Genomic DNA, 16,057 nt, shown 5'->3' with positions numbered 1-16,057 from the left:
AGGAATGGGAGTCTTCCTTCTCTCTCCACGTCATGTGTCTCTTCTTGGCATTACAGCTCAGTAGTGCTTGGACCCCCGATTTTTTTAGCTTTATTTTTGGAGTTAGTGAAGTAAGAGAACTTCCATACCTGCAATAGTCAGGCTCCTGTCAACAGAACTCGCTTGGCTGGTCTTAGTTGCCTTCCTGTTCTTTTTGTATTTGTTATTTTCTAATTATGTTAAACGCATTATAGTATTAATTATCATATTAATTTTTCAGTAACTTACTGTCAAGGTGTGAGGATTTGGAGGTAAAAAAAAAAAAAAGGAAGATGTTTTGTTGTTAAAAGTTTTACATTTTTATCTTTTGTTCATTAAGTTTAAGGGATGTGTGTTAAGGTATGTTTGTGAGCGAGAGTGTGAGCGTGAGGTTGTGTTATGCATGTTTGTGGGTCAGTGGTATTTTGAAAGTGACAGAAGTTTGTCACGCCTCTGTGTGTAATTACTATTTACTATATCGTAAGCTGTACGAATGATCTGTATAATACTAAGACAATGAGTACACAAAAATTAATACAAAAAATTAAACTTCATTATATAAACCTGAACATTTATATTCCTTATTACCTAATCATTTTCATTATTTATTAAATAACTTATAAAATATCTTCTGTCAACAATCTCAATGCAAGCATCTCAACCTGTCGCTGGAGTTCCTGAATGTATTTCATGCCGAGCCGGAACGTTGGTTGAGGTAGTGCGGGGAAACTATGAACTGGTGTACCATCAAAACTTCCGGTCCGCATGGTTTTTGCATCGATCTCGTTGAAAAAGACATCTGACATATTCTCAAATATTGGAAAGAATAATTTTCATCTGAAGTCTGAAACAAAAAGATCCTGGTTTTGCTTACTACATAAAATATACGTTGCCACTTTTAAAATGAAACTACTGACGCACAATATGTTGACATCGCACGTGAAGGGGGTAACCAAAGGATACCCCCTTCTCATCAAGGTAAACAATATATCCGGTGTAAAGCAGTACATCAGATGTTACTATATTTCTGTTAAATGTTGCATTTATAACATTACATATGATATTACAATCCGGTTTGTTGTTATGAGTGCTTGTTTTATCAACCTGTAGGCGACGGAGGTTAAAGTCAGCGAGGTGGAATTCAACCCTAATTTTGTGAGCCGTATGATCCCGAAACTGGAGTGGAGCGCTTTCATTCAGGCAGCTGAGGGGGTGAGCACGACCTGTTTGAACAGTTTTATGTCCATTTTCTGTCTACGAACTCAGATTTCTTTCTGACAACTTTTGGAGTATCATTTGGAACTAATTTCTAATCTAAATTGAAATGAATATCTGTGCCTCTGCAGCTTGGCCACCTGCAGGATCTACCCAATGAGCTGATAAATGACTTTGAGAAGAATGAAGAGTTCTTGAAAAAAGTTCACAGGGTTCTTTTGGAGGTACACCTAAGTAGCAAATACCACATGCTTGCCTCATGACTTTGCATTTATCTCATGTCCTGTGAATTGAAATACCTATTTTAAGGTTGAAACTAGATCATTCAGTGGTGCTATTAAAAGTACCCTACTATATATCTCTTGGCCACAACAGATGTTTCCCAGTCTCCCTGGCATTTAGTTGTCAAAGAAAGTAAAAGCAGAACTATTAGACTGGACTTTTTTTTACCAGGGTAATTCACTAATGCACTAGCACACAACCACAGTGGGCATGACCAGTCTGTTTTGTATTTCCAGGTGGAGGTGATCGAGGGCTGTCTGCAGTGTCCTGAGTCTGGTCGAGAGTTTCCAATCACCCGAGGTGTCCCCAACATGCTTCTGAATGAGGACGAATCATAGAGCGCTAAGGGGAAGGAGTGCCCCAGCCTTCCACCCTGAGCCCCCCAGTATAGATATGAGGAATACATCTTCTTGTAAAGTATGGTGACCCCCATCCCTGCCCTCTCAACTTAAGCCTAACCCTTTATGTGTATTAGAACCGGTTGGCATTGAGAATTAATCAAAGCTGGACTTGCTGGAGATTTGGGTGACAACGTACCACCATGGGCGGTGTTTTGATCAGTGAAGTACTTCAGAGGCTTTCAACAGGACTATGGTTCAGAAAAGTCCCTTGTATTCTTGCACAAGAGAGGTGATTCAGTTTTATTTATTTTTCTAAACGTTTGGGTTCATGTTTTTGCAATAAAAGTACAAATCTTTGGTTCCTTAGGTAAACCAGTCTATCTTTTTCCCTTTCTTTATATATTAGCATCAAGATATTGAGATGTATTAGACCTGAAGACATCTCCAAATATGGAATTTTTGGAAAAAAAAACTAAACTAACTTGATTTCTAAACATGGTTTGAAACAGAACTATCTTGAATGTGATCAATCTCTTAACTACACACCTTCAGCTCCTTATTCAGGGTTCCCATGGGGTGTTAAAAAGTCTACAATTCGGAACTTTCAATGGAAGGCCTTAAAACATCTTAAAAACTGACAGATTTTCATCTGAGGTCTGAAATGTCATTTAGTCAGGTCTAAAAAACGTTTTACCCTTGTTCATTTCTAGAAACGATGGCCGCAGAAAGTTATTACAAAGTAGCAAAAACCTATTGAGTTGAAGCCTACAAAGCGTAGCTCTAGAGTCCAGGGTTCTAATTACGGGGGGACTTAGTGGGGGTTTGACCCCTCTAATTAAGACTTGCACCTTCCTTAAAAGAGGTAAAAACAACAGGTCGGGGGGGCCCATACATTTATAGATCATTCTTACCTGTAATCGTAAATATTACTTCACGCCCTGTAGAAGCTGACAAGCTCACGTGACCATAATGTGACTTAAGTTCAAACATGATAATATTGTAAATTGATGTGAATCGCTAGAAGACTGAATCGCAATTCATGTGAATTGATTTTTCCCCCACCTCTAGTACTTAGTGTTGAATGAAATTAGGTTACTAATGTGATTGCTATATCTGTAAATTAAATTAATGCTTTTTCAATGACTGAATTCATAGAAAAACATTTTTAATTTTTTCAGAATTTCTTTGATTTCAATATTTTTGGGGGTAATGTGTCGTGTAGGTCTTACATTTCAATGTTTATGGTCTTAAAATGTCTTAAAAAGGTCTTATATTTGACTTAGTGAAACCTGCAGGAACCCTGCTTATAGTAGGGTTGAAAAACTCCTGAGTCAGAGTGGGCTGACGTGGCAGTGACGTGACTATATTTTACTTTGAGGAAAAAGCCAGCAGAAGGAAACGGGAAAAAGTTGTTATTGAGGATGTGTATTTTTTAGCCACATATTGTAATTCCACAACCAACCACCAGGGTTGCTTTGATCTGAACACAACAGGTCAGGCATTGGATGTCCAAACCACCAATCCACGTAGACGTTTTGCTTTTGAGCAGCTAGGGAGACAGGGTGGGAAGGAGAGAGAGAACTTCGAAGGGATGGATTGAGGGAAAGGAACAAATGTGTTTGTGTAGGGGGGGTTCACTGTCTGAGAAGCAATATTAACAGGCGTGCCAAAACAAGAGCCTGTTTGTTCCCAGGGGCAAAGGCATAGTAGCTTTATCATTTTTAGAAACGTTTGCCAGGGAAAAAAGAGAGAGGGAGAAAAAGAAACGGGCCAGACCACGAGCCTTTGGCTGCCTGTGCCTTGCCTCTCCCTCTGTTCTACCTTTCCCTTCCACTTACTGCAATTACCGCACTGCTGCACAGACTATAATAACGGCAATAATAGGATGGCAAGAAAGCAGCAATAAAAGCCCTCCCTGACAGATTCATGGTCTCAGAACTCCTGAGCTGTAATTAACAATGAGACGGGGAAAAAGAGAAGAAAGAGTGTGAAAGAAAGAGCATGAGAGAGGGACAAAGAAACTGTGGGGAGACTATCAGGGACATTTATATCATGGGAAATTGTTCATGTGAAAACACAAAGCCATTCTAGGTTGGAGGGGAAATGGTTGGGGGATTGGTAGGGCTGTAGCCCAAAAATTACAGCTTTTAGTTATCTCCCAACCAAAGCTTTGTGACATGTTGACAGATCACTGACAGATTCAGCGTTGCCAGTTATTCTGATATGTCCCAACAAGATATAAACTGCAGTTACCTGTGAAGAATACAAACATTTTTGTGGAGAGAAGAAAGTGACTCCAAATATTTCACAGATAGATCGGCGGGGGGTGTGTGTGCCTGCATGCTCTGATGAGAGGGAGATACCTACGTAATGACACCCATCACTTTGGTGGTGGCACCCCACCCGCATGTCTCAGATCCACTCATCTCTCTCTCTCTCTCCTACCCACCCACACCCTTTGCCTGATAGTTTGGAGTTGCAGACTTAAGTTACAGGTTGATTTTCGCATCCGAAGGAAAGGAATGACCACAGACTGAATTATTTTCCTCGATGTCTGCAACAGACGATACGGCATGCTACGTCTTCATCAGAAATTATTACACATCTAGGGGAGCTCTTTTTATTGTTTCATGTGTATTGGACATTAGTACTGCATTCGTAATGGATTTTTAGGATATTCGCATGGCTTTTTGGACCAATTTTAGCTCTTTTTTATTTCCTTTTTTATATCACTTAATGTATTGACCTATATGGTGTAAAAGTTCATCTTAAATTGGGTTTCACTTTTGCCCTATCTTACCAATAAATCACAGGGGAATGCACTTGAAAATATTTTTGCCTTCTGCCACGAAGATGGATATCCGAGACAAATCAGAGAACAAGTCTCTGCTTTGGCAATTTTACTTTTCTTTACCCTGAAATGGGTTACGAGATGGGCTGAGCATCCCAATTCAAGTGTTCTCTAAAGTTTTTATCTTATTTTTATGACATAATGTGTTTTGTGACATTTTAGAAGTTTGAAACATCTTAAACTTCACAGTTTAAATCGTCTTCAACTGTCAGAAAAAAAACGTTTTAAAACGGCCATAGAGTTTACACTGAGATTTGTTAGAAATTCCTCTGTGGCGAACTGGCAGTGCCACAAGGACGCTGCGCGCAGCGGACAGAACTACAAGAGTAGGCTACTCTCAAATTTCGCATGGAGCCGAGGGATACCTTTCTCCCTTTTCATCACTGGATGATGTGGCTCACACACCTCACGTTCGTTCTGCTCCGAATGGCCATATCCGCGGAGGGACTTTCCACGTGCCATTCCGTTAGCCTGGACGACCAGAAGTCCAAACGCATCGAAGCTGTCCGCGGCCAGATTCTGAGCAAGCTCCGCATCCGCACCCCACCGGAGCCCGTCGTGACCCCGCCGCCCGAGACCGTGCCAGCCGAGGTCATGTTACTCTATAACAGCACGCGAGAGCTGTTGAAGGAGCGTGCGCGCCAAGCCGAGTCCGCTTGCGACCGAGAGAGCAGTGAGGAGGATTATTACGCGAAAGAAGTTCAGCGTATAGATATGCTTCCGCCGCGCACGGACACTAGTGAGTGTTGACCAACATCCAATTCCATGATATACATATTATATATTTTTATTCATACTTCAAAATAATTTAAAAAAAATTGTTGGTCATCATGCCTAATGCTCTCAAAACGCTTTACCAGATTGATGTGCCTCCTATACCCCATGTTATTTATGCCAATATTTAATTCTAACTCTTGGGATTCTAGAAACAAGTCATATTCCTGATTATAGTGATTTAAATAGTAGTTACTCAGCCTGTCTCCATGTGCAGACGCTGTATTGTCTAACATGTGTTCTTATGTTTATTAGCAAACTGACCTTGTGTATTCCCCCCCCCCACCACAAGATGTTGTTGGCCCCGTGGCCTCCAGCCCTTACTACAGAGTGGTCGAGTTTGACGTGAGTGGGGTGGACATTAACTCGAGCACGCTGGTCAAAGCCGAGTTCAGGATCTATAGAGCTCCCAATCCTCAGGCACGCACAACGGAGCAGAGAGTGGAAATCTACCAGGTACCAGTATCACTTTTCCATCCTAGACAGATATCTACTCTATGTGCAAATAACACAGTGTCACCATTGTAACATAGTATCACAGTGTCAAACCATTTGGTCTGATTGGATTGTGAGGAACTTTCAAACGGTTTAAATCCTCTCTCTCTGTTTATCTCTCTCTCTCCCCCTCTCTCTCTCTCTCTCTCTCTCTCTCTCTCTCTCTCTCTCTCTCTCTCTCTCTCTCTCTCTCTCTCTCTCTCTCTCTCTCTCTCTCTCTCTCTCTCTCTCTCTCTCTCTCTCTGTCTCTCTGTCTCTCTTTCTCTCTTTCTCTCTTTTGTTCTCTCTCTAAGCTGTTGAAACCTGAAGAAGTGACCAGCCCAACGCAGCGCTACATCGACTCTCGAAACGTTCGTCCCCGGACCAAGGGGGCATGGCTGTCTGTCGATGTAACAGAGACTGTGAAGGACTGGTTGGCTGATACAGGTCAGGTGATGAGATATACTCTGGCTAGATTGATGTTCATGACACTCAACATTTAACCAATATCTACCTATGGTATATTATTTTTATGTAATAAAAATAAAGGGTCTCACCCACTTGATTTCCCCTCCCCCTACATAATGACACCCATCACTGCCATCACTCTCTCTCTCTCTCTCTCTCTCTCTTGCTCTCTCTTGCTCTCTCTTGCTCTCTCTCTCTCTCTTTATATATATATTTTTTTTCTTTCTTGTCCCTTTCATCTTTATTATCTCTCAGAAAGCAACCTGGGTTTGAAGCTGGGGGTCCACTGTCCTTGTTGCACCTTTGTTCCCTCCACCAACAACATCGTACCCAACAAGAGTGAGGAGCTGGAGGCTCGCTTTGCAGGTTAGGGGTCGCTCATCGCAACTTCTCATCCACCTATATTTTCCACCAAAATCACAGATTAAAACAAATAAAAAAGAAATGTTATAAAATTGTTTAGAGGTTTAATGTGCACCAGGGTCCCTGCAACATGTTATAACAGGCAATTAATCCAGCTGAAGCCTACAGTTGCGAAACAAGAAACCGTTTCAGTTAAGAAACCAGGATCAGTTTTAATCAGTCTGGGAACACGTAAGATCCATAATAACTGGTTCTTCATCTGTGTAAACACTAAACACAACAGCCCACACCTCGCTCTTTATCCCCCCTAAATCCCTCCCCTTTCCCCAACACACCAGGTGTTGATGACGAGCTGCTCCGTCAGGCAAAGAAGCCGGGGCTGGTGAAGGGCCAGGTGGAGTTTAGCACCAAGACACCTCACCTCATTGTCACCATGCTGCCCAGCGACAGGCTGGACAACCCGGGCAAGAAGACGCGCAAGAGGAGGGCGGCTGCCGCGGACACCGCCACCTGCTCCAGGTGGGCGGAGTCAGCTCGTTAGCATCACCTGAGTCAGCGTTGTTTACTGGCTTGATGAATGACAACACTTGGCATTTTTGTATAAGCATTTTGTACTGTATTTCATGTAGTGTAGCTCGCTTCTAGAACTTTCTGTAGGGTGTTTTCGAGTGCACTGATGTGTTTATCTCTCAATCATGGTCTGGGGATACAGAACTTTACTATTTCTTGTTGCTGTAGGACTTGCATGCTACATGCTACATAGAGATTGGTAGGCACACATTAGGGAATTGTTTGGGGTTTTACATCTGTGGTTGCACTCCATCACGTGTTTTGTCATGCGTTGACAGGAATTCAGACCCCGGCTGCTGCCTTCGTTCCCTCTATATCGACTTCCGACGCGACCTCAACTGGAAGTGGATTCATGAACCTAAGGGTTACCGTGCCAACTTTTGTTCCGGAAGCTGCCCTTACATCTGGAGCGCAGACAACCACTACAACATGGTGGGTTACTATCGGTTACACCCCGCTTCTTGTCTTTCCTTCTTCTTGAAGACACACATACGTCCTATTATATGTCCTACAAACAAATTGAATGCCTTGTTAACAGAGATGGCAAAAGTACACACATCCTTCACTCAAGAAAAAGTACAGATACCCCCCCGTATCTTTTTTCATACACACACACACACACACACATACATTGACATATCACTCACTCCTCTCCCCCTCAGATCCTGCCCATGTATAACAAGTTAAATATCTTCATTCAAACACCACACCACACCACAATCCCCCTACCTTCCCCTCACACACACCCACATCAACATTTAATAAATCCTCCCCCCCAAATCCTTCCCCCGTGTAGCAAGTTGAATATCTGTATTCATAAACCAGACCCTACCTCCACCCCCTCTACACACATTCATATATGATGCCCCCTCCCCCCTAGATCCTGCCCCTGTATAACAAGCTGAACCCGGAGGCCTCGGCCTCGCCCTGCTGCGTGCCCCAGGACCTGGAGCCCCTCACCATCGTCTACTTCATGGGCCGCACACCGCGCGTCGAACAGCTCTCCAACATGGTGGTCAAGTCTTGCAAGTGTCGCTGACACTCCAGACGAGAAGGAAGAGGAGGAAGAGGAGGAAGAGGAGGAAGAGGAGGAGGGAAACAGGCGGCTTGAGGGAGGGATTTGGACCCAAAGCGACAAAGAACCCATAGTTCTCCTGGAAAGAGGACAGACTGAACTTTCCTTTGTATATTCAGACTTCAGACCTTTTGTTGTATCGTTCTTTGTATACTTGCATAACTGTGTTAACAGTTCACACTCGGGTTAAGGATACAGTATATTCCACAATAACACAAGCATGACACACTTGAATCTCAGTTCTGACAGTTTTCTTCTCAATGTATTCGTAGAGATACCTACGCTGGAAAATAATATACCACAATAGAAAATGTAAATATCACACTTAACATAGCTGTCTAACGAAAGATCCCTTTTTCAAAATAAAAATCTAAAAAATGTCTGCTTGCAGTGACTTCTACCAAACTGCTGACATCTGTAATTCCATCTATGGCTTGCTCTTCTGAGGTTAAAGGTGTTTATTTACCAAGGCAATATGATATTTACCTTCACTTTAACAGAGAACTGTTGAGGCTGGTTCAGGCTGAAAGAGAGGGACGGATGGAAATGAGAGAAGGAGATAGAAAGATGGATGGCAGAATTGAGGGAAAGAGAGCAAGAGACTGTCCAGGCCAGAGCCTTGCCAGCACACTGTGGTCGAGGGCTGAAATCTGCTGGCGTAAACAGGATGTGAGAGATTTCCAGGCGTCGACCACTCACGAAACGCCAGATTTAAACGCCCCGGGGTTCTTGGTTTTGTGGCGGGAGGGGAGGGGAGCAAAAAAAGAGGTTTTGAAAAGAAACGTAGTATGATAGGGGATGGATTTGGAAGCCATTTGCTCCTGATGTAGTAAGTTTGCAGCCTTAGCAAATTTGTAATCTTGAATCTGGTCTGATGAGAAGCATTATTCACTTTTAGTCCCTTTCAATGGAATACGTGTGCTATAGTTGTTCTCATGTGATCTGTGGTAGGGGATAATGTTTCAGTAGATGGAACTTTTTCAGACTTTGATGTTGTTTACATAGCACATGAGTCAAATTGATCTTGTGCACACACACATTCCCACATCGACTAAATTTGATTGAATGTCTTAAAGCTCCAAATATACATCCCAAGGCATGCGTTAAATATAGTCCCTCTGGTATTTCAGTGGTTTGTGTGTGTGTGTTTGTGTGTGTGTGTGTGAGAGAGAGAGAGAGAGAGGGCGCAAGAGAGAGAGAGAGAGAGAGAGAGAGAGAGAGAGAGAGAGAGAGAGAGAGAGAGAGAGAGAGAGAGAGAGAGAAAGAGAGAGAGAGAGAGAGAGAGAGAGAGAGAGAGAGGAGAAAGAGAGGACGAGATAAAGCTCTATGTGTGTGTGTGTGAGTGTATGTTTGTAATGGATGTTGATCTTGGTGTTTATGTGGGCAACTGATCGCTGCCCAGGACAGGCACTCTCTGTCAGACACCAAGTCAGTGGACAAACCTAAACAACCAAGGTGATGAAAATGTGGGCCAAGCACTGGGTGAGTCATTCCAAGCCGCGTAGGCCCACTGTATATTTGCAAGGCCGAATCTCTCTAAACAGGTCTGGGAAGGAGGCCCGTGTTTAAGATGTGAGGCTACACAGTGAATGCTATAGTATAGTATGCTTTCCCCATAAACATGTATGAAAACAAACTGTCTGAAGGTAGACTGTGGTTACACCCCCCCCCCCCCCCAAAAAATATGGACTCACCCGCCAGACCCAGTAGCCTGTGTGTGTGTGTGTGTGGGGGGGGGGGTGCTAGTGTGTGTAGGGGCAGAGGCGAGGTCCCTTCCCGCTTTAAACCAGTTCCAGCATCTGTTAGTCTTTTCCACTTAACTACCCCTTGCTATATTCAACCTGTACTTATCCCACTCTTCAGAGTGTCTGAATGTGTGTTGCAGTGTCCTTGAGAGGGTGCAGAGTGTACACTACTACGTGTGTGCTTGCTTAAAAGTCCTCGCTGCCCCAACACACATAGTCACACAGTCCCTATAAAGGCTTCCATGTGCTTTTGGGTGTTAGTGTATTGGGCTGACAGTAGGCATGTGTGTCTCCCCATACACACTACCTCCCCACATACTTTTGTGTTTTGATGTTGGAGAGCGTGTATGCATGTGTGTATGTGTGTGTGTGAAATGTCCCCACAACTACTGCCTGTGCACGAATGACCAGAGTGCTTATGTAACCCACCCACCTGTGAACACCAATCCAGGATCCATAACCTATAATCCCAATCCCACACATTGTAGGTTTGGACAGGCCTCCTCTTTATTTAGACATTCACAGCCATGTTACTCAAAGTTGTATTCAGGGAAACAAAACAACATTAAGACATAAGTTATACAACCAGACAGGCACTAAAAGTCACATGGCCCCAGTGATTGAAGAACATTTGAATAAATACGAGATATGGATTTGTAAGGGGAAGAAGGTGACTGCAAACTGACTGGAAAATATGTTTCAGTCCATTGACCATAAATCAATCAAGATGGAATAAATTTAGCAAGGGTTTGAGAGATTGCCAGAGACTGACTGCTTGCAAAGAAAAACCAGACGAGGGCGCCATTTCTTCCTCAAAGAGGTCCTTCACACAGAATTCAATTGAGTATGGAAATTAGTAGTAGTGGGTTCTAATCTAAGCTTAATGCCAGTCCATACAACTAGGCTTCAGTCAGTAATACTGGTTCAGCCAAGGCCACAAAGTGTCAACATATTAATCGACAGGGACATCAATGCAGATAAATAACTTCAAAGCAACATTCGCCACTAAATTATATAAAAACACAGTGGCACCTTTGGTAAAAAGGTTTGATATCGTCCTCGTGCTACCCTCCCACCCCCAGCCCCCCCCCCCTTCCTCCCCTTCATATGTGTCTGTCAGCGTCCGAGGGAGGAGAGAGGAGGCGGGGTCGGGGGGTTGGAAGGGGGCTGCAGCTCGCTGCTCCTCCTCCAACTGTCCTCCAGGGGGCTCCTGTGAGGGAGTTGCCTCCTCATGCTCTGCCTCTGGGGCTTGTGAGGCTTTGCTCTCTTTCCACCATTGCTGCCACCATCGCTGGGCTGGAAGCGATCGCTGAGCGTGTCAGAGGACTCGTCGATGTACGCCAGGTTCTCCCCGAAGAAGTCCAGAAGGGGGCAGTTTGGCGGGGTGTTGGTGGGGGTGGAGAGTGAGGGAGGCAAGGAGTGGGGGAGAGGGGGTGGTACAACGTACGGGCTGTCGTCGTCCATAAACACGGGTATCTCTTCGTCCCAGTCCCCTCTGTGCTCTGACCAATCCCCCCTCCCCCCTCCCCAGCTCCCTCGATTCTTTCCCCAGCTCTCATGCTTTTCTCCTAAAATTCCTCTCTCTTTTCTCTGGTTCCCTCTCATCTCCACCATGGTTACCATGTCCACATCACAATTCCCTCTCTCTTCTCTCCCTCTGTCATCTTTCAGACTCCCTCTTTCATCTCGCCCTCTCTCCTCTCTCAGACTCCCCCTCTCCTCTCTCAGACTCCCTCTCTCCTCTCTCAGACTCCCTCTCTCCTCTCTCAGACTCCCTCTCTCCTCTCTCAGACTCCCCCTCTCCTCTCTCAGACTCCCCCTCTCCTCTCTCAGACTCCCCCTCTCCTCTCTCAGACTCCCTCGCTCACCTCTCCAGATTCCTGTTTCTTCTCTCCAGCTCCCTCTCTCCTCTCTCCTTCTCTGCACTTTCACACTCTGCCCTCCCTGCCCCCTCCGCCCCCCCTGACTCCTCCTCGCCACCTGGTAATCCTGGTAGGATTGGGAATCAGAAGAGGAGATGTCCGACCTCGAGTCGGACTCGACGGACTCGGAATCTCGTGACCTCCTGGGCTTTAGCTCTGACACGGACCTCGCCGCGGGCAGCGACATGGACCGGGCCAGCAACCTCGCCAGTGACCTCTCCTCTGGCTTCAGGAGGAGCCGCCTTGGAACAGGGCTGAGTCTGGGCCCCTCCAGGGGTTGCACCTCCAGCCGGCTCATGGAGCATGAGCGGCTGACCCAGCTTTTGGGCAGGTGGCCGTTCTCCAGGCATCCCCGGGCACGGTATCCCAGGGTGACCTGGGCGCAGCGGCGGACACGGCGACGCGTGCTGCGTTTCCAGCGGCGCCGCTGAAGCAGGAAGGGGTCATTAAGGTCCAGAGGGTTGGGGATCCTGAAGTCCATGGACATGTTCTGGATGTTCTGGGTCCAGTCTGTGGCGTGAGCCCTCAGTTCCTCCATCTGTAAAAGAAAAAGAAAAAAACAGGTTGAAAAGTTGAGATGGGGAAGAATAGATAGGAATGGAAGAGATGGAGTGAGATGCAACAGTGACAGAGACTTGGTGTGGTGTAAATACAGTGTCTGTTTTGTCTCTCATTCACCTCGGCGCGTGTTCTCTTGGACAACACGCGGAACCAGTTGGCTATCATGGTGAGGATGGACGCAAAGTAGGCTAGGCCGAACACTATCCAGAGCCACACCAGGGGCTTAAACAGGTCGCTGTTTTGACGATTGCCTACACACACACACACACAGCCTGAGTATATCTATCTTGTGTGGTGTGACAAGACAAGTGTGTTGTTTGAAATGAGGTGTGTGGTCAGTGTACATCATTTGTATAAAATAGTGTGTGCCTCTTTGTGGATATACAGTATGTTTCTGATTTACCAGCAACATAGTCTCCAAAGCCCACAGTAGTGAGGGTGATGACCACAAAGTAGAGTGACTCAAGGAAGGACCATCCTTCCACTTTATGAAACACTACTGTTGGCACAGCGAGGAATATCAGACAGCCAATCAGGATAGACAGAACAGCAGAGATGATACGCACAATGGTGGGACTGACCCGTCGTTTCTGAGAGAAGGGTTCAGATAAAAAGAGAAACGAGAAGGATGGAGAGAAAATGTTCACTGAGAGTATGGTCAATTCGTCCATCGACGCGTCCATGTTAGCTTAAAATTCATACGAGAGCTCTTACCAGGAAGAGGGTCTCGATGTTGGCCACAGCCTTCCTTAGGCCTGTGCCCATGTGATCACCCACGCCCGCCAGCAGGATGCCGAACATGGGGATGCCCACCAGGGCATAGCACAAGCAGAAAAGCTGCCCATGTCCTGTCTTAGGGGAAAGGTTCCCAAAACCTGGGGAGAGAGGGAAGGAGGAAGGGAGTGAGAGCAACAGAGAAGGGGAGAGAGGGATGTGAGGAGGGAGAGTGAGGGGGGACAATAAGGGAGGGAGCCAAGGATACCCACCTATGGTGGTAATGATGGTTCCACAGAAGAAGAAAGCACTGGACAAGTCCCATCTACTGGTGAAGTTGGGAGAAGTACTGGTCGCATCCAGCCCTGCGTCCACCGCCTCCACCACATTCTGTGGGAACAGGGCATGCATGCTGAACTGTGTGGCCTTATCTGTGTCAGTTCAGATACAGACACTATCTGAATCCATCAAAACCTCCACTGCTTAAAAAGCCCTTCTACAGGGACATGACACTGACTGAGGGTGTGTTTACATTTACATTTAGTCATTTAGCAGACACTCTTATCCAGAGCGACCTACAGTAAGTACAGGGACATTCTCCCCAAGGCAAGTAGGGTGAAGTGCCTTTCCCAAGGACACAATGTCATTTGCCAAATAACATTGGCCATGCCAAATGGCCATGAGCTATTAATCATGTCTGATTAATAGCTCGACTCCCTAACCGCTTAGCCTTCTGACATCATTGGTGTGTCCAATGTATTTGTGTGTGAGTTGGACCTACGTTAATGAGCTGTCCGAGGTCCTCCTCAGTGACACAGGTGTGATTGTGGAGGAAGGTTCTCCTGTTTCTTCTCAGGTTCTCGTAATCACTGCTCTCTTTGGGAGCCTCCAGCCAGCGGAACACCAGGGCGCCCATCACCAGGTACAGCATGACCCCCGCAAGGAGGGCCATGAGGGTGGGGCAACGCATCCTCCACTCTGCCCCCCCCCCCCCCCTACTGGGGTCAGGGGGTCAGGGTTCACGGGTCAATCGTCAGGATCCTCTAGGGGACGTCTCTGTTGGAACACATTGAAACACAGCTGTGAATCATCAGGTGTGTGTTTATGTTTGTGTGCCACATGCAGACGACAGAAAGCTGTTCAAATCGGGAACGCCATTGCCACTGACTGTGAAAGAAAGATGCAGAAACTCATGAACAGCGTGGTATAGTGTTTGATAAATAACAATAAGGTCATACCTTAAGACACATCACTTGTATCACATCAGCTTGTCCATTCCTCCTCCATCCCGGTAATCTGGTGACGATGAGGAATCTGTCCTTTCTCTCTTCCCTTCTTCAGTCTTTAGGACTGTAGAGTTCTACTATCCCCCTCTCTCCCTCTCTGCAGGAGACAGTTGTAGAAAGTCGCTCAGTCTTCAGGGGCCACGAGAGCTGTGTGGAGAAGGTGAGTGGGAGAATGGCACAGATGAGTGTTCACATCATGCCCCTGTCATAATAAAGCTGAGGCTCACGACACACACCAGACTCCAGCCCACGTCATCCCACCAAAGCATTCAAAACCATTAGCCTCTGCCAAACTACCAAACATACGTCTTGCAGTTAATCGAAAATATGTTTGGGTACTTATCCTTGTTAAATGGTTTGTTTTCTTTGAATGATGTTTACCCATGAGCTTGGACACTGATGTTATGTCATTAGAACTGAGCTTCAAAAGAATCCAATCAGAGAAGAGAACCAGAGCTCTGGTATAAACTTGGTACCGTCCCTTGTGTTCTAAAGGAACCTTGACAACGTTCTGATATTTCCCAGAGTTCTGTGTTAGCATTCTGATCTAATGGAACACACTGGTTTGCTATGGAAGCACCACCCCCATGCCCAGACGAAAAGGTAGTATTTGTTATCGTTGTCTAAACGTCTCCTGGCATATTTTTGTAAGATATGAGTGAGCACACCCCAAAACACCCAGGCATTTGATGTGTTGTGGTCAACCACGGCTAATCGGTCTGACACCAGGCTAAATACATCATCAAGTTTCAAGGAGATTATAGTTGGAAAAGGAGTCAGGGAAAGTGGCCAGTGTCAATTTTGTAACTAGATAACCAAGTTATCTGGCAGGTTCCTTCACTTTAAAATCTACTTCTAAGGTCATTGTTAGGATAACCTTAATGACATCTGTGACCAGAAAATCTGAGAAAAACAACAAGGTCTTGAAAAGGCTCCCATAATGTACATTATACAAAAAGTGTTCTTTGAAAAGATAAGTTTAGTCTAGTATAACTTGAATTCTTGTTTTTTGTCTTGCAAAACGGATGGATGATAGATCCATACAGTGAGTGTAGACACCCTCAAATTCATGGTAGAAAAATACATTTTAGGTTTATTTAACAGATGGAAATGGACATTGCTACATAACATCACCAAGCAAAGAAGAGGACTACAGATTAGAACAAAACAGGATCAACTGACAGCCTGCTGATTAAGGTGGTAAATGAGACTTTCCTACCTGGCTGTAGAGATAAAGGGATGTGCAGTGTGTGTGCATCTCAACACACAGGCTTCTCTCACCAGCCAATTCTCAGTCAGAAGACAAACTGTATGTGTGTTCCCAGCTGAAGAAACTGAAGGAGTGTGTGTGTGTGTGTGTGTTTGCCTCAAAAGGTGTTTCCCCACTCTCAGAGCCCT

At 45.3% G+C, this 16,057-nt stretch overlaps 3 protein-coding genes across 3 annotated transcripts; 2 read left to right on the top strand and 1 right to left on the bottom strand.

The window, feature by feature from the left end:
- The first annotated feature begins 744 nt into the window (after nucleotides 1–744).
- On the top strand, nucleotides 745–2,228 carry trmt112 (tRNA methyltransferase activator subunit 11-2). Its single transcript, XM_047047344.1, has 4 exons — nucleotides 745–996; nucleotides 1,129–1,230; nucleotides 1,365–1,457; nucleotides 1,752–2,228. Exons 1-4 carry the CDS (start codon nucleotides 784–786, stop codon nucleotides 1,851–1,853), a joined length of 510 nt encoding a protein of 169 aa, XP_046903300.1. The 5' UTR covers nucleotides 745–783; the 3' UTR covers nucleotides 1,854–2,228.
- Nucleotides 2,229–4,197: 1,969 nt separating this feature from the next.
- Nucleotides 4,198–8,813, top strand: tgfb5 (transforming growth factor, beta 5). Its single transcript, XM_047018944.1, has 7 exons — nucleotides 4,198–5,446; nucleotides 5,774–5,937; nucleotides 6,270–6,402; nucleotides 6,679–6,789; nucleotides 7,125–7,305; nucleotides 7,635–7,788; nucleotides 8,237–8,813. Exons 1-7 carry the CDS (start codon nucleotides 5,056–5,058, stop codon nucleotides 8,393–8,395), a joined length of 1,293 nt encoding a protein of 430 aa, XP_046874900.1. The 5' UTR covers nucleotides 4,198–5,055; the 3' UTR covers nucleotides 8,396–8,813.
- Nucleotides 8,814–11,292: 2,479 nt separating this feature from the next.
- kcnk4a (potassium channel, subfamily K, member 4a) lies at nucleotides 11,293–16,030 on the bottom strand. The gene is made up of 9 exons (XM_047024460.1): nucleotides 15,879–16,030; nucleotides 14,612–14,806; nucleotides 14,155–14,429; nucleotides 13,646–13,763; nucleotides 13,374–13,534; nucleotides 13,063–13,249; nucleotides 12,777–12,910; nucleotides 12,103–12,636; nucleotides 11,293–11,883 (listed from the first exon to the last, which is right to left on the bottom strand). The coding sequence occupies exons 3-9, from the start codon at nucleotides 14,341–14,343 to the stop codon at nucleotides 11,293–11,295; spliced, it is 1,914 nt and encodes a 637-aa protein (XP_046880416.1). The 5' UTR covers nucleotides 14,344–14,429; nucleotides 14,612–14,806; nucleotides 15,879–16,030.
- Between the last annotated feature and the right edge of the window lie 27 nt (nucleotides 16,031–16,057).

This window comes from Hypomesus transpacificus, chromosome 1 (genome assembly GCF_021917145.1).
Source record: "Hypomesus transpacificus isolate Combined female chromosome 1, fHypTra1, whole genome shotgun sequence".
In the NCBI taxonomy this organism is placed as follows: Eukaryota; Metazoa; Chordata; class Actinopteri; order Osmeriformes; family Osmeridae; genus Hypomesus; species Hypomesus transpacificus.
This window is presented reverse-complemented; position numbering and strand designations above follow the sequence as displayed.

Bases quoted from the DNA above. Each gene is read 5' to 3' on its own strand.
- trmt112 (XM_047047344.1), top strand. From the start codon at position 784: ATGGTTTTTGCATCGATCTCGTTGAAAAAGACATCTGACATATTCTCA. The intron at 1,231-1,364 runs GTGAGCACGACC...GTGCCTCTGCAG, and splicing joins TCATTCAGGCAGCTGAGGGG to CTTGGCCACCTGCAGGATCT. The intron at 1,458-1,751 runs GTACACCTAAGT...TTGTATTTCCAG, and splicing joins TTCACAGGGTTCTTTTGGAG to GTGGAGGTGATCGAGGGCTG.
- tgfb5 (XM_047018944.1), top strand. From the start codon at position 5,056: ATGGAGCCGAGGGATACCTTTCTCCCTTTTCATCACTGGATGATGTGG. The intron at 5,938-6,269 runs GTACCAGTATCA...TCTCTCTCTAAG, and splicing joins AGAGAGTGGAAATCTACCAG to CTGTTGAAACCTGAAGAAGT. The intron at 7,306-7,634 runs GTGGGCGGAGTC...ATGCGTTGACAG, and splicing joins GACACCGCCACCTGCTCCAG to GAATTCAGACCCCGGCTGCT.
- kcnk4a (XM_047024460.1), bottom strand. From the start codon at position 14,343: ATGCGTTGCCCCACCCTCATGGCCCTCCTTGCGGGGGTCATGCTGTAC. The intron at 13,764-14,154 runs GTAGGTCCAACT...CTGTTCCCACAG, and splicing joins ACCTCGGACAGCTCATTAAC to AATGTGGTGGAGGCGGTGGA. The intron at 12,637-12,776 runs GTGAATGAGAGA...TTTCTTTTACAG, and splicing joins CCAAGAGAACACGCGCCGAG to ATGGAGGAACTGAGGGCTCA.